The sequence below is a fragment of the Hyaena hyaena genome, unplaced genomic scaffold (genome assembly GCF_003009895.1).
Source record: "Hyaena hyaena isolate Hyena2069 unplaced genomic scaffold, ASM300989v1 scaffold_155, whole genome shotgun sequence".
Taxonomy (NCBI): Eukaryota; Metazoa; Chordata; class Mammalia; order Carnivora; family Hyaenidae; genus Hyaena; species Hyaena hyaena.
The window spans coordinates 2,545,723-2,572,668 of NW_024080787.1; the positions used below are offsets into that span (position 1 = coordinate 2,545,723).

The 26,946-nt window shown below is 48.4% G+C and overlaps 1 protein-coding gene across 1 annotated transcript in view; it reads left to right on the plus strand.

Moving 5' to 3' along the window:
- The first annotated feature begins 1,569 nt into the window (after nucleotides 1-1,569).
- LOC120236454 (CREB binding protein) overlaps nucleotides 1,570-26,946 on the plus strand; it is a 130,303-nt gene continuing 104,926 nt past the window's right edge. Inside the window, exons 1-2 of the mRNA XM_039239260.1 lie at nucleotides 1,570-1,860; nucleotides 23,857-24,569. Of these exons, the coding sequence (XP_039095191.1) occupies nucleotides 1,776-1,860; nucleotides 23,857-24,569 (798 nt within the window). The 5' untranslated portion in view covers nucleotides 1,570-1,775. The remainder of the gene's footprint in view (nucleotides 1,861-23,856; nucleotides 24,570-26,946) is intronic.

Here is a 26,946-nt window from a genome sequence, read left to right on the forward strand (position 1 = left end):
CTGGTGATACTTTTCAGATAAGGACTTGGGGATGAAGCGCGGGCAATTTTTGAGGAGCAGATAAGGCACCGATGGGAACACCTTACCGTTCTGCGGAACCGTCATGCTGGGAGTGGCCCCTGGGGCCGGTCTCCACGGGACTCCCCGGGGTCGCACGCCTGTCCCGAACCCCTGCGGGGTGCCAGGTGGTTGTCTGGGCGGGGGCGCTCCCGAAGCCCTGATGTAAGAGGCCTTTCAGGCCTGGAAGCAGGCTGAGCGCACCCCAGCCCGGGACGAAGCGCTCACTGCCTCCCGTGCAGACGAGGGTGTCGCACCTGGGAGCCCCGTCGCATCGGAGAGTCTCGGGTCCCCCTCACTTCACTTGGCGGGAGAGAGTTCGAGTCCCGACCCTGCCACTTCCTGCCTCAGTTTCTCCATCTGCACATACTCGCGTGCTGGGACCCCGACGCATCGCTGGCATCAGGCGAGGGGAAGTGGCCTGGCCTGGTCACTGGGGGAGAGCCGTGGGCAGGGACGCGTGTAGCCAGGATAGGGCAGCGTCCCCGGGCGAGACAGGCGGGCCCGGCCCGGCGCCGACTCCGCGCCCGGGGGCCCGGCTCGCAGCCAGGCCACAACCCAGACCCTCGCCGCCCGGCGGCAAACAGAACAAAAGTGGCGGCCGCGCCGGGCGCCGGGCGTCCCACAGGCGCTGCAGCTCCGCCGCCCGGGAAGCCTCGCCGCCCCACGCACGCTGGCCGCGCCTTCGGCCCCTTCCGCCCGAGCGCGCTCGGCTCTTTCCGCCGCGGACGGCGCAGGTGGAGGGGGCGGGGCGGGGGCCGTGCGTGGTGACGCCGCGGGGGGGTGACGCACCGGCGTGCCCCGCCCCCTCCCCCTCCCCGTTCAGGCTCTGGAAAGAGAAGAAAAAAAACTTTCTTTTTTTTTTAATTGAGGAATCAACAGCCGCCATCTTGTCGCGGACCCGACCGGGGCTTCGAGCGCGATCTACTCGGCCCCGCCGGTCCCGGGCCCCACAACCGCCCGCGCACCCCGCTCCGCCCGGCCGGCCCGCTCCGCCCGGCCCTCGGCGCCCGCTCCGGCGGCCCCGCTCGCCTCTCGGCTCGGCCTCCCGGAGCCGCGGCGGCGGCGGCGGCGGCGGCGGCGGCGGCAGCGGCGGCGGCGGCGGCGGAACGGGGGGTGGGGGGGCCGCGGCGGCGGCGGCGGCGGCGGCCCCGCTTCGCGCATTGTTTTTCCTCACGGCGGCGGCGGCGGCCGCGGGCCGCGGGCGGGCAGCGGAGCCCGGAGCCCCCCGGTCGTCGGGCCGCGAGCGAATTAATTAAGTGGGGCGCGGGGGGGGAGCGAGGCGGCGGCGCGGCGGCGGCGGCGGCGGCGGCGGCACCATGTTCCCGGGGACTGCCTGAGCCGCCCGGCCGGGCGCCGTCGCTGCCAGCCGGGCCCGGGAGGGCGGCCGGGCCGCCGGGGCGCCCCCGCCGCGGAGTGTCGCGCTCGGGAGGCGGGCAGGGGATGAGGGGGCCGCGGCCGGCGGCGGCGGCGGCGGCGGTGGCGGCCGGGGGCGGGCGGTGAGCGCTGCGGGGCGCTGTTGCTGTGGCTGAGATTTGGCCGCCGCCTCCCCCACCCGGCCTGCGCCCTCCCTCTCCCTCGGCGCTCGCTCGCGGCTCGCGGCTCGCGCTCGCTCCTCTCCCCTCGCAGCCGGCCGGGGCCGGCGCCCACCCCCCCGCCCCGGAGCCCTTGCCGGCCCGGCCGCCCGCGCTCGGGGCTGTTTCCGCGAGCAGGTGAAAATGGCCGAGAACTTGCTGGACGGACCGCCCAACCCCAAACGAGCCAAACTCAGCTCGCCCGGCTTCTCGGCGAATGACAGCACAGGTGAGGGGAGGCTGGAGGGGGGACGGGGACCCCACCCGCAGGTGAGCGCCCGGGAGACCCTCCCGGAGGCGCAAGCCGGCGCAGCCGCCTCCCGGGACCCCGCCTGCCCGGCCGAGGGGAAGTTTGTCGCTGGGCCGCTCCGGGGCCTGAGCCGGCCGGCCCTGCCCCGGCGCTCCCGGCCGGCACGGAGTTGGGGACGCCCTCCACGCGCCGAAGGCGAGCGGTACTTGGGCGGAGGAGAAGTAAAGCGGAGCGTGCGGGTGGTCTTCGTGGGCATTCCACGCCCCTCCCCGCGCGTCGGCACACGCGGGGCTGCCTGGAGCGGTGACAGCGGGAGGGTACGATGCATGGGTAGGAAGGAAAAAGTGCAACGCAGGGGGGCACCCAGAGTGTTTTCTGAACTAGCAGCGCGGTGCGCAGCGCTGTCGTAGCGGCGGCAGCCAGCCGGGGAGTTAGGACTTAGAAGTTTCTTGGAATGTGCTCCTTGGGAAAACGTTTAGTAGTTCTCTTGAAAACTCTCGTTGTTAGATCGCTTAAGTCGTAACGTTTCCCCCACCCCAAACTTCGGTAGCGGGACGTCCTCAGAGTTGCTGTGGTGTGTTTAATTTCAGAGGTATAACCTGAAAATAAAGTTAAATAGCAGATCCTCTTGTGCGAGAATCTCCATTTGAGCCGGTGTGGCTTTTACAGTGTAGACGTATAGAAAATTATGTTAGGAATGTCGGAATCGCAGTTTTTCCAGAAAAAAAACTTTTTTTTTTTTTGCCAGAATGTTCAATAAAGCATTTTTTGAAATAGTCCCTGAAAACTTTGTGAGGTCATCCCATCAATCAGTTGCCTAAGAAAATATTTTAGTTTTTATTCATTTAATAATTCTGGGCTCTTCTGGGATGGTTCGTGGTAGCGTTATGATCGAGTTGTATTTCCTCTTTCAGAGCCTTTCCTTTGCAATAAAAACTTCTGCGCCGCTGTGAACAATTCTGTCTCTAGCAGCACCCGCATTTCTCCAGTAGGGTCTCGGAGTAGCAGCATCTGAAAATCAGTTTATAATGAATGGGTCCAAATTGAATTATACTGCTGCAGCAATGCCTTCGGATTTGCCGTAGACACAGCTGCTCTGCTTGTGCAAACGTTTCTGTGGCCACCGGCGTATTTCTACTAATGGTTTAAAAAGTCTTGTTCTACTGTTGAAACAAAACTTGAATTTTGTGGCTTCAGTTTTAATACAGTTCCTAGAAAATTACTGTAGGAGTGGAAGAATCAATTATAAAAAAAATCCACTGTAAGGAGATTCTTGTCTAGTTTTCTTTTTTAATTTTTTCAAAAAAATTTTTTTAATGTTTTATTTATTTCTGAGAGAGAAAGAGAGAGACAGCGTGAGCAGGGGAGGGTCAGAGAGAGAGGGAGTTACAGAATCCGAAGCAGGCTCCAGGCTCTGAGCTAGCTGTCAGCACAGAACCTGATGTGGGGCTCGAACCCACGAACCATGAGATCATGACCTGAGCCGAGGTAGGACACTTAACCGCCTGAGCCACCCAGGCTCCCCGATTTTTGTCTGGTTTAAATAAATTTGTTAAACGAGGTTGGGGGCAGGGAGTAGATAAGTGTCTTCGGACTTGAAAGTCACTAATAATACTTTTCTGTTAATTGATAAAGAGTTGATAAGAGTTATTTTGTCAGATCAACTCTGAAGTCAGAAATGTGGGAACAGCGTTTTACTGCAGAACAGATTTTGCTTCATTAATCTTGCTATGTTTTAGTAAAAAGTCTTTAACAGTATGAAAGATAGATTATGCCAGGCAAGTTCAACTTTGAAGCTTGCGTTTTGAAACTGGGAACTTTTTGAATGGCTTTGCAGCTTTTCTCTTGTTGAATGAGGTTATTGCCAATTTTGTTTTCTATCAAGGCATAAATTACTAACACAAGACTTCACAGAAAGGCTTGTCCAACTACATACATTCAGCGATTTCCAAGATGGAGCCCAAAGAACGGCCTTTTGGGGTAGTTCTGTTATTGGATGATCATATATTTGCTTGATGTGCTGCTAGATCACAACAAAGTTTATCAGAAATGATTTTTCCCTCTTGGCCAGTTGGCCAAGATCCCTCCCCCCCCCCCCCCCCCCCCCCCCCCCGTTGATCCTTCTAAGGCATAAGGGCTCGCTCTTTTCCGAATGTGGAACAAAAAAAGTTTTTGAAAGCTCTGATTTAAATCACTTAAAGACTAAAGTTCATGATCGTACTTAATGTCGAGTTCCCTTGGTTATACATTCATCACCTCACGTTATCATGCAAGAGTCTGTTAGCGTGGGGGCCAAGGAAGGGATCATCACCGAGCACATTAAACGAGGTACAGCCTTGTCTCCTATAACTCCTAATCTGAGACAGACGTCTTAAGAATATATATTAAGCAAATAATGGACCAAAGCAATTCCATTATGTACAGTCAAAGGAGTAAAGGCATTGGGTTAGATGGGAAAGTAAGAGACTCAACCTGGTCTCAGTGAGGGGATGCAAGTTGGGCCAGGCGCAGCAAGGTGTTTCCTGTGTCTGTGATAAAATGTGAGTGAGGGGAGCTCTTTGCTTGGGAAGAGCTGAGGGCTTGGGAGCAGTAGGAGGAGGCCTGGGTGGCCTGAGAAACGAGAGTGATTGGCACTGCCTTGAAGCGTCACCTGTCTGTGGGGACTGGCCTGGGGAACCGTCAGTGCCCATTGCGTGAGTCTGAGGGGCTGGCACTGGGGAGCTTACCCGCCGGGGTGCTCCCCGCAGGGCGCAGTCTAGCAGGGGACCGAGGGTGTGCGGGAAGCATGCCAGTGAGGTAAGGCGACATCTCTGTTCGGTGTCGTTGCCACTGATGACAGGCAGGGGGTCTCAGAAGGCTGAGGAGGTCCGGGAAGGCTCCTGCGGAGTGTACGCAGAGGATGCGGAACTCGAGCCGGTGCCCCAAAGGAAGGTAGCAAGAGGAAGAAGGAAAAATCGCGCTGCTGACCTCCCCCAGACCTCAGCGCTGGAGCGGCCCTGGGCTTAACGTTCTCAGATGTTGTAGCTGAAGCCTCCAACGCTTTCTCACAAATGTAGTCTTCCTTTACTTGGCGCCCATCATAAGAGGTAGGGTTGTGTGTTTCCAGTGTGTAGTTAGCTGTGTGTTTTGGAAACTTCTTTATTTAATATGTCCTGATTAGAACAGCGTTATTAGTGTGTTTCAACAGCAGGGATTCGTGATTTAACAGTGAAGGAGAAATAAATATCCAGGCAAGTAGTAGACTTTTTTTTTGTCAGTTTTATTGAAGCCAGATTTACATACAACAAATAGACTGTTTAGTTAGTTGAAAGTTTTTTAAGACTGTCTTCCGAAAATTGAACACCGATCTATTTCATTCTGTGCTGTTGAAGTGTTCGTAAGTAGTTGTGTTACACTTTATGATGTGAATCCCTTTAAATGCAAAGGAAACTGTATTTAAAGAAAGTATGGGGTAAATACAGTCACCCACCAAAGTGCCTTTTACAACAAAATGCTGATCTTTTATGTATATGTAGCGCTTTACTTCCAGTGCTTTAACCCCCCTCCCCTCAGCCTGGTCTTCGCAGCATCCTGTGAGCCAGCACTGCCGCTTCTAGGTAAGGAACCAGACTGAGGGAGGTGATCTGCCCACAGTAACAACACGAAGGGCGAAGCCAGAACCAAACCTGGGTGGTTCAACTACATAGTTGGGTCTATTCATTTTGTAAACCTATGTCCATAAACATGAAATTCGCTCGAATCATGGATTCAGGAGCTCGTAGTACGTGGCAAGGTGGAGTAGGTACCTCCAGCAGGTGCGGATCTGTGGGGGAGGGGTGCCACCAGCTCTGGGGGGAAGCAGGGTGTCTTCTTCCCCCTGGGGGCACAGGGCAGGGGCTCCCTCTCCCCTCTGCTTGAGTTCTGTCTAAATAGAAAGTGCAAGCTTCTGTGGAGGTTTCAACTTTGCTTATTTGTACACGTGTTAGGAAAGTGAGGACTTTTGGATAACTGAGGGGCCAGAACGGTGCTCCGTCAAAGTTGCTCAGGGGTGACGGGTAAGTAGGAACCCTGCCCCGGCTGCCTCCCAGTGCAGCCGACTCAGACAGCGGACAGCCACTCCTGCTTGACATTCGAGTGTGAGCTTCTAACTCTTAAACCTTGTGGAAACAACTTGTAAAGGGACAGCGGCTCCATTGGAGGCTGTGTTTTTATGACTTGTAACTTGTGTCACTGTGGCCGTGTGATCACTGGGGGCTGCATAAGTGCTGACTTCGTATTTTTACTTAGCGTATTTGAGAACTAAAGAGTTAAAAGCGATTTTGCCGAAGTATGCCTTTTCTGGTAAGGATGAAATGTACCTTATTGTGAGCGGTTGAAGATGAGCAGAACTGATTTTAATCCACTTTAATTCTTGGGTGATGGTAGTTGGGACACCACCTCGTCCATCTTCTGTCAAAGCCAACGTTTCGAGTATATTTCCAGAAATCAGAAGGCATGCAAAGAAGTGTTTTGTGCTCCTAAGAGACTGGGAATAGCTGAGGAGCTTTACTCCAGACCTTCCCAGAGCCTTAGCTGCTGCCAGGCTCTGAGCCTTGGAGAGCGGGGCTGTAGTTTGCACCATTCCCAAGCTTTCTTATGGAATACAGGGATCCACAGACTTTCTGCGAAGGGCCAGAGATTGTACTTTCGGCTTTGCGTGACATATGGTCTCTGCGATAGCCACTCAGCACTGCCATTTCAGCGTGAAGACCGCCCCCGATAGAACGTACACTCATGGGTGTGGCTGTGTGTCAGTAAAAGTAGTAACATTTGTTAGAGCCAGGGATTTGGCCCTTGGATCACAGTGTGGGACCCTGATGGAATGTGGGATTAATGCTCTGAGTATCCTCGATTTTCTCTTCTGAAAAGTGGATGTGCCCTGTAGTCTGGCTTACCGAAAGTGCTCCTCTCACTAGACCAGCAACCTGTTTGCCGATGGATCTGGAAGTGACAGTAGCCACGTGCATGCATCCTTGCAGGCTCACGAGCAGGCAGATCTGTCATGTAACACACTCAGTGAGGATATAGGTGAGAATTCTGTAGTCAAGAGTAATGGTTTTTGTCTCCATTTTCAATTATATGTATGTCTATATACTTATTTTTTTAATTAAAAAAATTTTTTTTTCAGAAAGAGTGCACAAGTCGGGTGGGGAGGGGCAGAGAGAGAGAGGGAGACACAGAATCTGAAGCAGGCTCCAAGCTCTGAGCTGTCAGCACAGAGCCTGACATGGGGCTCAAACCCACCGATCACAAGATCATGACCTGAGCAGAAGTCGGACACTCAACTGACTGAACCACCTAGACACCCCTGTATATGTATGTATGTATGTGTGTATATAATGTGTGTGTGTATATATATATGGGTGTGTGTATATGTGTGTGTGTATGTGTGTGTGTGTATATATATATACTGTTTTATTTAGTTTCTGAGAGAGGGAGAGGGAGAGGCAAGGAGTGAGAGACAGAGGATCCAAAGCAGGCGCTGTGCTGACAGGCTGATAGCAAATCCGATATAGGGCTCGAACTCACAAACCGTGAGATCATGACCTGAGCCAAAGTTGGATGCTCAACTGACTGAGCCACTCAGGCGCCCCCAATTATATATATGTGTATTTAATAGAAACAGGAGGACCACAAAATTTTAAAATTTCAAAGACTAGGTGGTGTGGTGTGTTCTGAAAATTCTTAACTCATTTGAAGCCTATTTAATGGACCGTTTAAGCAGCAGATGAATATGTGATGGTGTTTCTTTACTATGTATGTAACAGCAGTTCAGTCTGACGTACCGTTAGGCAGTAGCAGTATACAAACAATTCTGATCAGTGGCTCTCAATAGCTTAGAACTGTGTTGACAAAATAAGACTTGGAGGCAAAACTTCAGAAAAGAATATAAAATGCTATCAACTGCCAAACTGCGTGAGTCTGGGCAATCTGAATAGCGCTTCAAGTATTTGCCTGTGGTTCACTGAAGGCCTCTGTTTGCAGAAGGTGTGGGTGGCACCTGAGACAGATCCTGGGAATGGACAAGGAGCTTGGCCAAGGGAAGCACACACCGGGAGTAGCTGGTGGGCCCTCCGCTCCTATAGCCGGGTGCCCCCTAGGCCTCCCCCGCAGAGCCAGGGCGAGGGAAGCCTGACGGCGTGCGTGCCTTCTGCAGTGTTGGGAAAGCACTCTGGCCACTCACAGCAGCTTCATCTCCGTGAGTGTCATCGTGCATGGCCTGCATGGTCTGCATGGTCTGCAGCCCATGGCTCGCATTAAAGTCCTCTGGTTGTACCAGACAGTCTCTCTTAAGCTCTCAAATTCCCAGCCATGTGCTCTGGTTTTCAGCATGTGTGCCTGCTGTTCTGCAGCACGTGCTGAGGCCTTTGCCTGGTGGTGCATCCCCCCTTAGAAGTGCCATCCCACGCTTGCTGAGTGGGCTCCTCAGGGCTGGCATGGTCGTCCACGGCCTGCATTGACTGGGGAGGGGACACCACAGTGCCCATTTGCCCAGTTCAGTCTTAAACTTGGCTTTGGGGAACATTCTCACATCGTGGCACATCATTGATGATGAAATCTAAGCCCTTGGGACAGTCAGTGCCTGTTGGGGGCTTTTGCACATCTACTTTATGTGGTGGCTGAAATCCGCTGTTGGGAACGCTGGGACCAAGCGGGAGTGCGGGCCCGTGGGAGCGGAGCAGAGGTTGCCCAGCTCCAGCCTGGACTTGACCAGCTGCGAGTCCCTCCGATTTGCAGGAGAGCCCTTCAGACGTAGGCAGTGGGTGCACAGAAGGGACTCACCCAAGCAGAAGCGGCTCCTTTTCTCCCTCAGGATTTCACTTTATTTATTTATTAAAATTTTATTTTTATGTTTTATTTATTTTTGAGAGAGAGAGAGAGGGAGACACAGAATCCGAAGACAGGCTCCAGGCTCTGAGCTAGCTGTTAGCCCAGAGCCTGATGCGGGGCTTGAAACCACAAACTGCGAGATCATGACCTGAGCCGAAGTCAGACGCTTAACCGACTGAGCCACCTAGGCACCTCTCCCTCAGGATTTTAGACAGTATAAGGGGTGACTGTTAATTCCTCTGAAGAACTGCCTTCAGGGTGGTTCTGGTTCTAAATTGGGGAAGCAAGGCTGTTTCTGAGCTCTGAATTCTTTCTTTTTAAACCTTCCCCTTGGACAGATAGGAATTTCATCCCATGTGACAGTTTCTCCTGAGTTTTATTTCCATTAATCAAAGGAATGTTTAGTGGAACTATGGCTAAGAATAGTAAAATCCAGTGGTGAAAACAATTTCACTTGATTTTATCTGACTTTCCTGTTTTTAGGTGTCCCATCTGCTGCTGTTTGAATATCTCTTAACTTGCCAGTCTTTCTCATACACCTGTGCCTTATCATACACAGTAGTAGTTTCTTAATCGTTGTAAGCTGTTTAGTGGGCTTGTATGATTCTGTTGTAAAGCTCATTCTTTTTATAATTGAAAGGCTTCTGTTTGCACTCTCCCCCAAATATTTTGGACTTTTAAAAATCACAACTGTACCACTTCTACATGCTACTTTGTAGTTCAAGTAACCCATGAAGTAACCAGAAAAATAAACTATTTGTTATGGGAGACTTGTGCAGTATTTAAATAAAGGAGAATTTGATATCTGATTACAAACTGAATGATGACACTCAAAACTATAGAAATCTGTCAAATAATTAGGGTTTGCTTTGACAATTATGGGCTATAAAAGCTTGACCCAATTCCTTTGGATTAAAATATTTTGAGTATTTGTCACCTGATTAAAAGTAGAACCTTCTAACCATGACTCAGAGTTGAAGGAAATGTCAGACCTTTTTATACTGGGAGGCGGGCAGCAGGGTAGTAACGAATGAGCCCGGGGCCTCCGCTCAGCGTGGACAGAATCTCAGATCCCAGCTTATCAGCTCTGTGGGCTAGTGACTTTACATTTGAGCTTGGAGTGGGGGGTGGAGATCCCCACTGGAAAAGGGATTTTCTCCCCCCGGAGTTTTCTGTTTTCACTTTGATCAGTTTTGTATGTTGGGCAGCTCTGCTTCCTGGTGTCTCGAGCAGGTTGCCGCAGCTGTTACTGGTGTTGAATTGTATGGGAAAGCGTTAGACGCGTCCTTCATCTGGAGCCAGTGGGGATTGGGGTGATCCAGGTAAGCAGTCTGACCCAGAACTGGATCCAGTTTACTATTTTTCATTCTCCTAGATATTTGGGGTGTGGTGATTTGTGGGTTTTGCTAATAAAAATTGTTCCATGGTGGACAAAGAGCTTTTTTTTCAAGTTTGTGTCTTCAGATTAAATCTTAGATTTTATTTAGTAAATAACTTTCATTGAAAATGACAGAAAGTCCTGAAGTATTGGTAGATTTTCTATGCTGTTTTTGTTGTGCCTCTTAGTCATAATGGGATTGGGTTTTGTTTGAAGAGTACAGTCTGCCCAGGGTTCAACTTCTCTTTAAACATCTGTGAAAGAGTCATTTGAATTATTGGGAGATAATTGGCTATTTTAGCTTGCACTGGTGATTTTCTCAGTCTCTGAAAGTATAAGGAAAAACTGATTTCTCCCCAACAGTAAGAGAGTAGATTTGGCCATTCCCACTGTTTGAAATGTCTGTGTTCTCATTCATGACCGCCTCTTAAGTGAGCAGCGTCCACTAGAACTTTCTGTGATGATGGTCACACGTTCTGTAGCCGAGCTGCCCACTGCTGGAGTCACTGGCAGCTTGTGGCTATTGAGTAAATTGTTAACTAATGTGATTCGGGAACTAAATTTCAAATTTAATTTTAATTAATGTAAATGTGCACAGCCTCATGTGGCTGCTGTCTTGTACCACACAGCCCTGAGGACTCGTACTTCTTGCATTTGTTCCTGGATTTCTGGAAGGTACTTAAGTTCCTTCAAATGGACCATCTTTTAAAGATACTTTCAGAAATATTTGTTGGGGCGCCTGGGTGGCTCAGTTGGTTAAGCGTCTGACTTCGGCTCAGGTCATGATCTCACGGTTCGTGGGTTCAAGCCCCGCGGTGGGCTCTGTGCTTGCAGCTAGCTCAGAGCCTGGAGCCTGCTTCAGATTCTGTGTCTTCCTCTTTCTCTGACTCTCCCTGCTCATGCTGTCTCTCTCTCTCTCTCTAGGAAACAAATAAAACTTTAAAAAAATTACAAAACACGTGTTTGTTGCTTTAGATTTAGGGTGTTTTACTCATTTAGAAAATACTACACCATGGTGTCAGCCCTGGAGATACAATGTGACACCAGCCCAGTGTCTGCCTTCATGGGAGGCTGCTTTAGTCAGGTGTAACGGAGTGCTGGGGTGGGGATGGGGTCCCGCATGGTGGTCCCATGCAAGAGGGAGGCGCAGGACTGTCTGTTCTGAGAGGTCTTGGAAGGCCTTCTGGGGTGGTGACATTAGCACAGAGACCTGAAGATGAGTAAGAGGTGGGGGTGGAGAGTACCATTCCAGATGTAGGGAACAGCATAAGTTAGCCATTGTGAAGGTCTGGAAGCATGTTCCAAACTCCTGAGTGTGTAACATCAGCTTTTGCAAAAGCCAGTTTTATTTTTGGTTTATACTTACCATTTAGAGGGCATGTGGGCTTGCTTCTGAGAGGTGGAGACTTCTGGGGTGGCCCTGCGCTGCCTGTCAGGTGGGCCTGGGCCAGGCTCAGCTGTACCACCTCGCTTCACTCAAAGATTTACCTGCTTAGGTAATTGAGATCAGTGATACGTGCTTATTGTATGTGGGGTGCTGCGAGGCTGGGGTGCTGCCACAGAGCGGTGGTCCCATCCTCTGGTCCAGAGCACTGGTGGTGCGCGCAGGCGGTCCAGCGGGCCTGCCGGTGCCTGTCTCATCGCACACTCTGATCAGCTTTGCGAGGACGGGAGGCTTTGGGGCCGGACTGGCAGAGAAACTTCTGGAAGGACCACTGTGGCGGTGGGGGGTGGGGTGTTGGTCTGGGTACCTGAAGCCAAGGTAAGGTTGTAGAGAGCCTCTGGTGTCAGACCAGGGAGTCCGGATCATCCTTTTAGGGTATGAAAAACAGTACAAAATTTTAGTAATCCATTGCGTCCAGGGTAATTGGAGGAAGCGACTGTGATTTGTTATCTAGAAATCTAGATCAGCTTTTCCCAGGGTGTATTTTTCCATTCACGTTCCTGTCTGCAGGGAGAGCTGAACTACCTTCGCTCCCCACAAGCCCTGTTTGTGAGAGGAAAAGCCCCATGAATCAGAATTCATGTACTTATTTAAGATGTTAGGAAATTTTTGCATAAGCATAATATCCTTTAAAAAGGTTTTTTAAAAAATTGTTTTGAGAGTCTGGGTAGCATATTCATAAGGCTCAAAGTTGGAAATGGCACAAAAGAGGATTTAGGGGGACCTCCCTCTCCTGCTTCTGGAACCCCCAAACCTTCTGGGCCATTTGGGAGCACACTGTGCAGGTGGGAGCACACGCTGCCTCTTGCTCGCCCCTGTTCGTGGTACAGCTCACGCTGCTCCACATAAGCGGCCTGGACTGATGAGCACCTCAGCTGCTGGGAGTACTGATACGTGAAGAGCAGGCTTCATTCTAAAAATCCTTTTTTTTATGGTAAAATATTTTGGTGCTGTACTTAACACAAAACGATTTAGAGTTTTCACCATACTATAAAAGAGAATTGAAGCTTAAACTTCAATTAAAGTAAAAACTTTTAACTGAAGTTTAGTAAAAATGAATTTCATATCACCTGAAGACTATCAGAGATCTTGTTACTGTTGCGGTGTTGCACGTCCCATCATGCCGCCAGTTCACACCTGGTTTATAGTTACCCTGTTTTCTGGAAAGGATTCCCAAAACCTGTGGTTTTTATTACCCGCCTAATTAGTTGACGATATACATATATCTTGAGCTTAACAACCTACTTGTACACCAGGCGGATACAGTAAAAATCAGTCTCTTGTTTGGTAGGACTCCTAAGAATATTCACATTCACTCTAGACCTCTTCATTGAGTTAATTAACCTAGAGATCGCAAAACACTAACGTAACTGAAAGGTCTTTCAGGAGGAGTGGCTGAGTCCCCTGCCGTGGAGGGTTTGGGGAAGGAAAGTGATTTCCCTTCAAAAAGAAGTCTGAGAGTTATTAAACAAGAAAGGATGGAAAACATACATAATAACTAGATCCTTTTTAGGAGTAAAAAGTGTGTGTACATAGACTTCCAGAATGAAATCTCTAGAAATTGTTTTTCTTGGGGATGGGGAACTGAAGATGATTTGGGGAGGGAGTTCCCTGCTTTGCACTCTATAGTCTTCTTTATGCTAAAAAAAAAAAAATTCATAAACATAGTACTTTCATCACATAACTGGCGAAAGAGTAAATCACATCCAAAGCAAAACATCTTTAGGGTTTGTTGTTAGAAGGATCTATTAAATGGTGAGAAGTGGAGTTTTGGTTAATTCGGTTGCAGAACCTTGGACCTCTAGCATGAGTGACCTGAACAAGTGCAAATTAACTTAGAGGTGCCGTCCAAGGGTAAGAAGACGTGGTGGTTTCAGAGTGATGTCCAGTCATCACTTCCTTTGTCACAAGCTCCGATTTTAACAGAATCTTTCAATTAGAGGTTTCTTCACGGATGTGCTGGAAGCTGCAGGACCTGACAACCACCTGATGTTTCTTTGACTATTTTAAAATAATGTCAGCTTTCCCAACGTGAGCAACATTTGTCTTACCATTACATTGGGTAACAAAATGTTATATGGAGATTGTCACATTCCTTTAGGGAAAAAAAATAGTTTTTGCAAAGTCCTTCTTTAAGGTGCTTTTTCTTCTGCCTCTTAAGCTCATGTGAACACTAAAATATTTTAAACTAATACTGGACCATTTCAGATTTCATCTTCAAACTGCAGACGCTCCAGCTGGAAGTGGTCCAGGTGTTACCAGCTGATCACCGGGGCCTGGACACCCCAGGGGCTGCCTTACAACCAAACATCAATTTCCTTAATTACTTAAACGAATGGTTCATTCACATGAGAGGACACACAGCTGTAGGGTGAAAGCCTCCCTCCCTCTACCTAGTTCCCAGGTAACTGCTGTGAGTAGGTTGTGCTCTCCTCCAGGGTTTCTCTCTTCAAGCAGACACTGTTCTCAGTTTCCTCGCCCCCTTTCTGCCTTTCCTTCTTCACTTACCTTCCAGTACAGGTAGCGGACTGCACACATCGCTGCAGAGCTGCAGGTAGCAGCCTGTGGAGAGCTTCCTTTTCCCTCTCAATAGCTGCTAGTATCCTTTGTATGAGATGGGCCATAGTTGATTTAATCTGCCTCCTACCCCCTCCATGGACACTTAGTTTATTTCCAATCTTGTTCCCCCTCAAACAGTGCTTTAATGAACAGTCCTGCAGTTATGTATTATCTATAAAACAGATTCCTAAAAAGGAATCAATGGTTAAAAGGGATGTGCATTTGTAATTTTCATTGTATCATCAAATTGTCCTTCAAGAGCTTGTATGTTGGTGGATTCTTAAAGCCTGAAAAGCAGCACACTTAGATGCAGCATAGACATCACTGGATACTTTATGTATGTTATTTATTAATATAGTCTAGTTGATGAACACTCAGGTCATTTCTTCAGCTTTTGATTCTTCATCATTCGTACTTCTCAGTCACTTGTAATTCATCTGTAATTTTATGGTGTGTTTTTTTTCCCTTTGCAACTTTTTTAAAAGAACAGTTTCAGGTTAACAGCAGAATTGAGGGGAGGGTGCAGACATTTCCCATATAATGCCCTGCCCACACACGCACAGCCTCCCCATTACCAGCACCCCCGCTAGAGTGTATTTGTTACAGTTGATGAACCTACATGACACATCACAATCCCTTTACTCAGGGGTTCACGCTTGGTGTTGTACATTCTGTTTTTTATTTTTTAAAACTTTGTATTGAAAATTTTTTTAATGTTCATTTAGTTTTGAGAGAGAGAGAGACAGAGTGCAAGTAGAAGAGGGGCAGAGAAAAGGGGAGACACAGAATCTGAGCTGTCAGCACAGAGCCTGACGCAGGCCTGGAACCCATGAATCTAGAGATCATGACCTGAGCCAAGGTCAGATGCTTAATTGACTGAGCCACCCAGATGCCCCAGTATTTTACATTCTTTGTGTTTGGACAAACGTACCTTGACATGTTTTCCTCATTATAGTATCATACAGAGTATTTTCACTACCCTGAAACCCCCCTGGGTTCCACCTGTTTGTCTCTCCCCCCGCCCCCAACTACTCATCTTTTAATAGGTCTCCATAGTTTTTGCCTTTTCCAGAATGTCCTACGGTTGGAACCATGTAGTATGTTGCCTTTTCAGATTGGCTCCTACTTAGTAATATGCATTGAAGGTTCTCCATGTCTTGTCATGGCCTGATGGCTCATTTGAGTGCTGAATGTTATCTGTTGCCTGGATGCTGGTATACTTGTTGGACTTCACGTATTCATTTCCTGTTATGGGCACTCTTGTAGCCCACACACTTTTATGTCCTACACTGACCCCTCCAAGTCCAGACAACGGTCTTTCCCCCTTTCTCCTGACTTGGTGTTGCTGCCTGCCAGCTATAGCTCCCAGCATTTGGGCCAGGGCACTGGTCTCTGGAAGTCCCTTGCTTGTTACTCATGCTGTAGCCAGGTCGTATGAGGAAGCCTGGCACCTGCAGTCTAGGCTTGCTTATGCAGAGGTTGGATCCTAGCACAGCCCCCCACATTCCCCCTCCTCCAGGACTTTTCTTTTTTTTCTCTTTTTTAGAAAGAGAACGTGAGTGGGGGAGAGGGGCAGAGGGAGGGAGGGAGAGAGAGAGAGAGAAAGAGAGAGAGGAAGAATCTTAAGCAGGCTCCATGCTCAGTGTGGAGCCTGACACAGGGCTTGATCCCATGACCCTGTGATCATGACCTGAGCCGAAATTGAGTTAGACATTCAAATGAGCCACCCAGGCGTGCCCCCACCCCCCAGACTTTTAATTGAGTTGCAGAGTGGGTACGCAGCTGGCGACAGCGCCCCCCTGGCTCTGGGTGCTCCTCTCAGCCATGGTGGTGGAGAACAGTGAGCCCCTTTCTCCTGCCTCTGCTCCAAACCATCTGGTTACCGTTGAGAGTCTGCTGACTGAATTATGGTTGGTCTGGTGGTGGCTTGCTGCTGTGACAGCATCTTCTGTCCCGCCTCTGTCTTAGGAAGGCTTGAAAGTCTCTACCCTTCAGGGGGACGGCACATACACCACTTTTAGGAAGCTTAAAATTGCCCTAGCCATCTGGGCATGGCACTTCCATGGAGCTTGTAAGTTCATCTAGCGAGGACAGGAGGCTGGCTGCCATTCCAGGACTCTGGTGCTTAAGGTCCAGCGTGACAGGACTCTCAGTCACGACTGTCTTGGGTTCTTTAAGTGGAGGGTAAACAGCAAACATTCAGTGAAACAAGATTCCTTCCTTCCTTCCTTCCTTCCTTCCTTCCTTCCTTCCTTCCTTCCTTCCTTCCTTCCTTCCTTTTAACTGTTTATTTTTAAAAGAGAAAGAGCGTGAGCAGGGGAGGAGCAGAGAGAGGGAGACACAGAATCCAAAGCACTCTCCAGGCTCTGAGCTGTCAGCACAGAGCCCGCCACGGGGCTTGAACTCACAAACGGTGAAATCATGACCTGCGCTGAAGTCAGATGCTTAATCGACTGAGCCACCCAGGCGCCCCTGATGAGCAATTATTTAAATGGACATTACCAGTGGGTCTTCCCCAGAAGGACAGTCTTCATTAAAGCGTTCTAGTGGGTCCATCCCTCCTGCGTCACATGCACACACCTGCAGAGGGACCCCTGTCATGCTGGAATTGAACCCCCCCCCAAGCAAAGTGGCCACCTTGTTCTGTCTCCTCAGCTCCCTTCTTCCACCCCTGCCCATTTGCAGTGTCCCTTTCTCAACGGTTTTTCCTTCTAAAGATCTGCTCAGAGTTTGCCTCCCATTTGAAGCCTTTCTTGCTTCGTTCATTCCCTTACCCCACTTGCTCCTTAAAATCCGACATTTGTGTGTTAACAGTTTCAGTTTGTGACGTGGTGTCCATGGCCTGTCTCCGTCAGTTAGATTATAATCCTCTGGGAGGGCAGACTTTTATTCAAATCTCAAGCCCAGTTAGCCCCGCGTGGAGTGAAGTCCCGAGACTGAGGACGTGGTCCCAATGGGAAGGCTGGGAGGCCGATTCCCCAGCCAAGTCCGCATTGGCTTGTGAGCGGGTGGTGATTCTGAGGAGGGGCAGGACTCTTTGTTCAGTATAAGATCACTGTTGAGAATGAAGTAAAACCTCATTATTCTGTGCTAATTAGTGGGTGGTGTGTCTGCATAAAAAGCTTGAATCACAGAAAATTTTAGAAGGAATTTACTTTAATTATTTCCTAATAGTCATTGTGAAAAAAAAATGTCTTTCGGGAATGTCTTTAAATGCCTAGATAAAATTATTTGTAATGGCCTAAATGCTAATAAAGAGGTGTTCTTTTTTTTCTTTTAAAAATACTTTCATTCTCTGTTGTTGAAGAGTTGTCCCATTATTTGCACAATCCCATGAATTTTCAAAGCAGAGTAGGCTTTAGTTCTACTAGAAGTGTCACACATTGTCGGGGCTTTACCATAGAGAGGTGACTGTTGGTGAGCAGAAACCCGGTGCCAGGCCCTTGATGTGCACGTGTCGTTCGATCCTCATGGCGACCTCGGAAGATGGTGCCCTGACAGATAGTGACTAATATTGATTGGACGCTTATTGCACGCCAGGCTGAGTGCTGTATCCACATTGTACAATTTCATCCTTTCATCGATGACCCTAGAGGCAGGTACTGTCTTCATTTCCATTCTAGGGCCAAGGAAGCACACGGAAGGAAGTGCAGTAGGAGTCAGTGGCAGGACAGGCCTGAGTCAAGACCTGGCTGGGCGCTTTTCTCCCTGCTCCGGGTCGTGGCTCCTGTTGGGAGCGTCTAACTGTAATGTAGTACTACACGCACCACGGAGGTCTCGGATGGCCTCCAGATCATCTAAGAATTAGAAGCCTGTAAAAGTGTTTATACATCTTCTTTAGAAAGTGTCGATTCCTCTTCTTTAGATGTGAGCTTTTTCAGAATGCATCGCCCTTTTGGATTAATTTTTGTATCCGGTTTTGACTCAGGAATTAAACATTCTTTTTGTAAAAATTTCCAGGGTTGATGCATAAAAGCGCTTAGCGTGCTTAAGATTTAAAAGAAGCATTTGAATAGTCAGTTCTAGTACGAGTAATGCTGAAGAGCATGTAAAGAGATTATGGAAAGAAAAACAAAAGCAGACCTTTTTCACAGAGTAAGGGCTGCAGAGAGACACGGGTGTGGGTGGGGAAGACAAGGTGTCTGTGGGCGGGGAGTTGCATGCTTGAGAGTAGAGAGACATGAGCGTGAAACAGCATCTCAACTCTCACTCTTCGTTTTTTTCTCAAGCTAACATCTCCTATTCTGTGTTAACACCATTTAATCTTTAAATCAGCCATAGGATGGAGGGCCATGGATGCGGAGGTGGAGCCGGAGAGAGAAGTGACCCGATTGGTCCCCTGCAGGATAAAGAGGCTGCAGAAAGGGGAAGCATGTAAAGAGAATACAGTATTGAGTTTTGTTCTCTTTGTTTCTGTTTTATGAAAGTAGTAATAAATGTTAAGATTAACACTTTGTATCTTTGGCTACACAAGGCAGGTGTTAAAATTGATACTGTGTATCCTGTAACTTGGACACTCTTTGTGATTCAGTTATGCCTTCAGCATGAAGGTGTTTGTAGCTGAGTGAGCCTGATACTCGGAAGCATCTTATGTGAGGCACTGAGTAGACACAGTCCCTCTGTCTTGGTCATTAAAGCCTTGTGGGTTTTAACTGGGAGTTGATAGTATGCTTTTAAGACTCACTCATGCCTGCAGAATATAGAAGAGTTCCTACTTCTGGCCAGTACAAGATTTGATCAACTAGATTGTGTACATTCGAAAAGAAAAATCACTTATGTCAGAGAATTTGGGTCCCCAGTTGCCAAAGGAAGAAAATAAGGTGTTATGACAGAAAGAGGAGACTTTAGAAAACCCAAGGAAGGATGTGTTTTGTGGATGATTTGCTCAGCTGCATTTGAACAGACTCTTTTCAGACAAAACTGTTTTCAAATGTTACAGGCTGGACAGATGGATTCAGCCACTTACCTGGTATTCGATTTGTAAAATGAAGAGCTTTTTTCAGGGTACCTTATGGTAGTTCTTTACTTGCTTAAGGTGAAGTACTGACCTCTGATAATGATGGATAAGAATGGATCTTAGAACATGTGTAGGATGCCTTGGCTTTCAGTGTTTGGAGGGGATTTAGAGCAGGCTTTCTCTGAGCAGTCTAGAAGTGAAATGTCCCTTGGAACCATGCCGGATGACCTTCCATGCTGTGGGTGCCCCAGCCTTGTAGGAGTGTGACAGAGACTGGGAAGCCTATAGCTACCTTTCTCTCACACCACCTTAATGAAAGGGACGGACTCTGGGTTGGCATCTGAAGAGCCCCAAAGAGAAAATTCCTGTTGGCTGTGGAAGATGACAAGACTGTGTTAGCCGTGTGACAGAGAAGTCTCCTGCCAGAAGTGAGCCCCTAGAAAGTAGGGTCCCATAAATCTCATTCAGCCTCAGCTCTGCTCTCTCCTGGGTTCCCCAGTAACTTGGTGGAGAGAAAAGAACCTAACCTGCGATTGGAAGTTAACAGTGCTCAATCTTGAATCTTAGGAACTTCCGGTGATTCAGATTGGTATTGCCCAACCTGTGTGTTGGGACACTTTGGTGTGTAGAAAGCATAACTGCGTATGTTGCAATATCCTGGCTTTCCTTCTTCACTCTCCGTTATCAGTTTTTCATACTGGAGAATAGGGAACATGGTGACAGTAACGGTGAGAAGAAGGGTGGCATTGTGAGTATGGAGGGCCCTATGCAAGCTGTCTTCTTAAAAAGAGACTCCTTGTATATTTGGGTATATGCATGCTCATACGTGTTTGGACTGGTGTCAGGACATAGGTAGAATTAGTTGACTCCTTCTACAGCCGAACAGCTGGGAAATGCGTTTGGACTGAAATAAGATGAGAAAAGTGGTCAAGGTGGGCAAAACGTGCCAGACCAGTACAAACTGAAAGGGAGCCCGAGACACGCTTTCCTGTGACACCTTCAGGGTTGTGTGTGCATTTGGAGTAGGGCTACAGTAAGCCATTTAAAAAACTCCCAAAACTGGTAAATTTGAGAGTGGCAGGATGGTAGGTGAATCTTTAAAGGTAAAGTATTTTAAAGTTTTTGTGCAAGGTAGAATAAGAAAACCAGCCTGTGTGGTGCCAAGTGCCCTGTGCCAGCTTTCATCTCGTAACCCTGGGACATTGTCCCTGTTTCACAGTTGAGGGAAGTGAGACACGGACATGGAGCAGCTAGCTCAGGGACCCAGGGCTGGCCCGTTGAGCCATGAGGTGGACACAGGCGTTCCACTTCTGGTGTCCCTTTTCCTTCCTCGCCGCTCACTCCCACACCTCAGTGGGGACCCTCACTCTGACACTGCCGTGTTTACCTGTGCCTTCTGGCTTACCTGCCGTTGTCCTGGCCTGGCCGCCTTCTCCCGGGAAAGGTGCTTCCGGACACTTGGAAGAGCCAGTCAGGGAACTTGCGCAGGTTGTTCAAAACTTTAAATATTAAATATTTGGAGTTCATTTCCTTCTAATGATTTACAGTGCTTGACAGCGACTCTTAATCCCCTCCCTGAGAAATAGAAAGGAAACTTGATCTCTGTCATCATGGTTCCTACTTGCTGGTTTACATGTAGTTCATTTTCATGCTCATACGTTAAGGAGCATTGCATTAAAACACACACACACTGGTTTGTTGGGGTTTTTTCGTTTGTTTTTTAAGAATACTGAGTACGAGTGCCTGGCTCGCTCAGTCAATAAGGCCTGAGACTCTTGATCTTGGGGTTGTGATTTGAGCCCCACATTTGGTCTATGTAGAAATTACTTAAAAATAAAATCTTAAAAAAATAAAGAATATTGAATAAAAATGTGTGTGTGTGTGTGTGTGTGTTTGTGTTTGTGTGGGGCCAAAGTCTGGAAGGCAACAAAAACACTAGTTATGTTGGAGAGTTATTTTGTTTTCTTTTTACTGAATTTCATGTGTGTTTGGTTTTTTTTTTAATGTGTTCTTTGTATACGGAGACTTTAGTGAATCTCCGAATTCAGGACAACACAGTGCCATAAGCGCTATGGCATGGAACCCACCAAACCATGCTGAGATGCAGAAAGCTGGTAATTGGCAGCAAAAAAGTCTCCATCAGTGGCAGTGTCTCAGCTGTCTCTTGTATCCAGGAATCAGCTCCTGTGTCTCCTCAGAATTACATGTCCTGTAATCTCGAGGAAGCAACCCCAGATTGAGGGACATTCTACAAAACAGCTGGCCTGTCCTCTTCAAAAATGTCAGGGTTATGAAAGACGGAAAGACAAAGACATGACAGTGAGGTGCACTGAGGCCTGGAATTGGACTTTAGACCAGAAGAATGGATGTGATGAAGGATGTTATTGAGACAACTGGCCACATTTGAATAAGGGCAATCAATATTAAGTATTGGATCAGTGTTAAATTTCCTGAATTTCATTAATGCGCTGTGTTTTTGTAGAAGGGTGTTCTTAGGAGTTGCACGGTCCAGTACTTGGGAAGAAACGCGCACGCACAGTTGGAAGTAATTTCTGATTCCTTCTAGTAGGGTAGGATGAATTTGTATGTGTTAGAGGTGGTCTGTACATAACACGAATGTACAGAGAACTTTGGAGGTCGAAAAGAGGGACTGGTCCACTCTGCAGGGGTAGCCTGAAGAAAGTCTTCAGAGTCACTGTGTCTAACCTGAGTGAGAGGGAGGGGTGTCGTGACCAAGAGAGAGATTGCAGCCAGAAGAAGGATTTCTGCTGCATGTGACAGCTCGCTATGTTGTGGCTGGAAGGTAGGGTACATCAGGAGGTGCCAGAGGGTGGTCAGGGGCCACTCCTGACAGCCTTCTATGCCTTATGAGGGAGTGTGAGCTTCAACCGTAGACATGACGGAGATACCGCGATGCCTTCAGCTGCACATTACGTTAAACTTCAGCTAGAATGGCTTAAATGATAGGAAATGCATTTTCTCACGCAACGAGAAATCTGAAGGCAGGGAGGGCCCAGAGCTGGATAATTCCACTTAGAGGGGGCTTCCTGAACCGTGTGTGCAGTTTTGCTGCAGTCCCTCCTTTTCTTACTCAGCGTGTGAGTGGTGTCTCCTGTCCTGCCATGGTGAAATCTGGGGAGGGGAAGGGAGATTTCTTCCGGAGGCATCCCTCACTATAGGGAAGGAGATCCTCCTCGTCCACAACAGTCTTGGCCAACTTGCCTTCAATTCCCTGTGCTGGGATCTTGTCCCTGCCAGAAGGTGCTTGTGGTGGGTGGCTCACGAGTCACTCTTGCTCCTGCAGCCGGCACGGTGTTGCCCTTCCTTAGAGGCACCTTGGAGCAGTCGTGCGACAGGCTTGCTGGGTCAGAAGTCCAGTGGTCCTGCTGCCGCGGAGAAGACTGAACAGTCTTCTCTGAGTTGGGGGTGGGAGCAGGCGTGGCTTTGTTTAAACAACAGCGGGGTGCACTCATCACCCCACCGCTTTTACCAGTACGACTCTTCGTTTTTGGCCTGTTGCTTTCCAGCCACTGCCCACGTGCATGTACATCAGTTCTATCTTCCCTGATGTGACCTTTTGCATACAAAGTCATTTGCACGTTTTTACATAATGTGCACATTTTCCTGCATTTTTACTGTCTTTGTAACCATTTTAATAGGTACGTAGTGTTTTATAATATTCTATGATAATTTATTAGACCTTCTGTTATTGTGGAACAATAATAATAACGGCTAATACTGATGGAACTCGTATCCCCACAGGCACAGTTGGTTGGAGTACTTTATGTTTATTAATTCATGTAGTCTCCATGAAACCCTGTGAAGTTGGGGGCCATTATAACTCCCCCCCCCCATTTACAGATGGAGGAAACTGAGGCATGGAAAGTCGAGGGAACTCAGCTGGTATGTGAAGAACTAGAAGCAGAGCTGGGCTCACAAGCAGGCAGTCAGGGCCTCGGGTCTACCCATGAGCTGGGCCACCTCCCCATGGTGTCTGCACTTATGTTGTATCCTACGCATCTTGTCCTCTGTGAGTGTGCACGTGGCCAGGTGGCTGCAGGGTGAAGGAGGCATGGTTGGTGAGGGACTGGAGATGACGCAGAGGCCACACGGTAGAGAAATGATACTTTGAGAGGGGCCAGGAAATCTGTGTGTGCACACCCGGGGGTCCGTGTGCTGCCCAGAACCCCCTCACGTCAGACAAGTAGTTGTCAAGTTGTTTTCTTTTCCTTGTGACAGTTCCTAGTTCCTTTGTATGTCTTTATTTTCTGTAGCTTCAACTGAGAGAACTCTCATTTTCTCTTTAGGCTAGAGTTTTGTTTTTGTTTTTCTTCAATAATTTACTTTTTAACTATGTGATCACTTAAGGTTAGAGTTTAATTTCCCCAGATTCATCTAACCTGATGCCCATTTACTTTTTTACACACGTACATTCTTCAGAGCATTTTAACATAATTTGATGAAGGTTTAACTCCCCATTGATTTCCTTTCATTTATGTATCTACGTTTCTCCTCATGCCACACGATTTGATTAGAATATATGATAAAATCTAGTAGGGCTCCCTCTCCTCTCATCTCTGTTTAACTTCTCCTCCTTTAGAATTTGAAGAGTAGTCTTCCTTGTTTTATTTTCCCAAGTGAAGTTTCAGATCATTTTGACATTACTCTTAAGACATGCTAGTGTTCTGGTGCAGTGCTCCTTCGTGTTAAGGTCATAGTGACATAATGACATTTGGAAAGCTCTTATGGTTGCTTAGTTTCTCATTTCCATTTCTGTTTAATTTCTAGATTTTGGATCATTGTTTGACTTGGAAAATGATCTTCCTGATGAGCTGATCCCCAATGGAGGAGAATTAGGCCTTATAAACAGTGGGAACCTTGTTCCAGATGCTGCTTCCAAACATAAACAACTGTCGGAGCTTCTGCGTGGAGGCAGCGGCTCTAGTATCAACCCAGGAATAGGAAATGTTAGCGCCAGCAGCCCCGTGCAGCAAGGCCTCGGTGGCCAGGCTCAAGGGCAGCCGAACAGTGCGAACATGGCCAGCCTGGGTGCCATGGGCAAGAGCCCTCTGAACCAGGGAGATTCTTCAGCCCCCAGCCTGCCCAAACAGGCAGCCAGCACCTCTGGGCCCACTCCCCCTGCTTCCCAAGCACTGAATCCGCAAGCACAAAAGCAAGTGGGGCTGGTGACCAGCAGCCCTGCCACGTCGCAGACGGGACCTGGGATCTGCATGAATGCTAACTTTAACCAGACCCACCCTGCCCTCCTCAATAGTAACTCTGGCCATAGTTTAATGAACCAGGCCCAGCAAGGACAGGCGCAAGTCATGAATGGCTCTCTTGGGGCGGCCGGCAGAGGAAGGGGAGCCGGGATGCCGTACCCCGCGCCCGCCATGCAGGGGGCCTCGAGCAGTGTGCTGGCCGAGACCTTGACGCAGGTCTCACCGCAAATGGCCAGTCACGCAGGACTGAACACGGCGCAGGCGGGAGGCATGACCAAGGTAAGTGAGCTGGAGTGCTCTGAATGCTTCCTACTCCTGGGGGCGGGGAGCTTCTCCTTCCCAGCAGGTAACGCGCGGTGACGCAGGGCAGCATGGCATGTTCCTACCTCCTTCAGTCTTTCCCTCTGGCCCTCAGTGGAGGAGGGAGAGCTGGTGTCTGGAGCCCAGAGAAAGGTCTCTGCCCCTGACCTTAAAGTGGGAACTCTTGGGACGCGTGGTGGCTCAGTCAGCTGAATGTCCAAATCTTGCTTTTAGCTTAGGGCATGATCCCAGGGTTGTGGGATCAAGCCCCTCATCAAGCTCTGTGTTTAGTGTGGGGCCTACTTGGGATTCTGTCTCTCTCTCTTTGCCTCTGTCCCCTCCCCCACTCATGCATGCTCTCTTTCTAAAGTAAAATTCTAAAAAAATAAACTAAAATAAAATATAGTAAGGTGGGATGGTTAAAGAAGCCAGCAGTAGCATACATAGCCTGCACATGAGGCAGTTGAAAACATCCAGAATGCATGTGGACTAATTGCCACTTTTCAACCTCTGAGGAAAATGTGTGCAAATAGGACCACATGGTTGAAAGAGGCACCTTCTGCTGGGAATCAGCTTTTTGTCACATCCCTGACTCGTGGAGGCTGCTCTATCCCGCCTTCACCCAGCTGACAGAGTTCTCGCTCGGCATATCCTTTCTTTTTGACAGTCGCCAGGCAAAGTGTCTCTTGTCACAGTCCCCATTTTACCAGCAAAGAAGCTGTGTTCCGGGCTGGCCGGCTGCCTGCCATGGGTAACAGGGAAGAGGCGGTGGAGCGCGGGCCTTCGGGTCACAGGAGAGACTCGGGAGCTATGGTTCTCAGAGTGGGGTCCGTGGGCTGCCAGCGGCAGTGTGTCCGTGGGGCTTGTTCGGCGCGCAGAACTCCCGAGCCGGCGCCTAGCGCTCTGCGGGGCCTCCGGGAGGCCTGTGCGGGCTGAGAGCTGTGCCCTGGCTTGCAGCCACCAGCCGCGTGCGGGGGCCGGGGGGGGGGGTGAACTCCGAGAGCAGGGAAGGGAGAAGTCAGGGAGACAGGAGGGGCCTGGCAAAGAGGGGAGCTGGCTGATTCTCAGTGAGGGAGCCGACCCTGCAGAGACCCCGGGACGAAGGCTCCTCAGCGGCGTCCACTGGAGCACCTGTTTCAGGCAGTATTTGAAACTGCAAATTCTAGAACAGTAGAATCCTCGGGCTGTTGCTTGGATTTGATTAGTCCAAATAAAGGAAAAGGAGAAGTAAGAGTAGTACACAGTCTCCCCACAAGGCTCATGGGGGTGTTAGGAGATGCATAGGAAGCCTGAGGACTGTCTTAGGTAAGAAGAGTTTTGGTTTTTTTTAACTGGGAAATAAAAACGAAGTACAGTTGAACCCTTGAATAACACAGGTTTGAACTATGTGAGTCTATATGTGGGTGTTTTTTTTTTTCATAAATACAATACTGTAAATGTGTTTTCCTTATGATTTTGTTAATACTATTTTCTTTCCTCAGCTTTATTGTAAGAAAACAGTACATAATACATATATATAACATACAAAGTATGTGTTAAACAACTGTTTATGTTATTGGCAAGGCTTCCGGTCAGTAGTAGGCTGTTAGTAGTTAAGTTTTTAGGAGGTCCAAATTTTTATGCTGATTTACAACTGGGTGGGGGTCAGGGCTTCAGACCCTTGCACTGCTCAACAGTCACTTGTAATTCCAAACATTAAAATTGCATTTCTGTAGTTTGAAATGTTGTTGAAGGGGAATGTGAAGTTCAATTTTAGTTTTCCCTGGCATTTGCAGAAGACACCTGCATTCTAGAGACTGGTTGAGAAGAAATTTCTGTGGGCTTATGGCTCATGGGCGCTTTGATATTTGCTCTGTCCCAGTTCACCCATCACTCCATGCCACCCCGTGAAGTTACAAAAATTTTTTTATTTTGGAGAATTTAAGTCCTCTGCAAAATAGTTTAATGCAAGGGTTCTCAAACTTTTTGGCCCTGGATAACCTTAGCCACTGTTGAGAGCCTTAAGGTTTCTTTAAAATGTGCATTATATCTGTCAATATTTGCCACGTGAAATACTGAAACAGAATTTTGGATACAAGCACACATTCCATTAGCCTTTAAGCACAGTGGTATCACATGTCACAGAGCTTCTGGAACATGCCTGTATGTTTTTGTGAGAGAATGAGAGAAAAAAGGCAATAATGTCTTCATATTTTATGAAAGTAGTTTTGACATCAAGACCCCCTCCCCCACAGAAGGCATCTGGGCTCCTCAATCACACTTAGTGAGCCATTGATCATGCTTTTTCCTGAAAGTTGGACTTGGTATACCTGAACACAGTGACAGTCTCACATGTAAATACATGAATGGTTTCTTC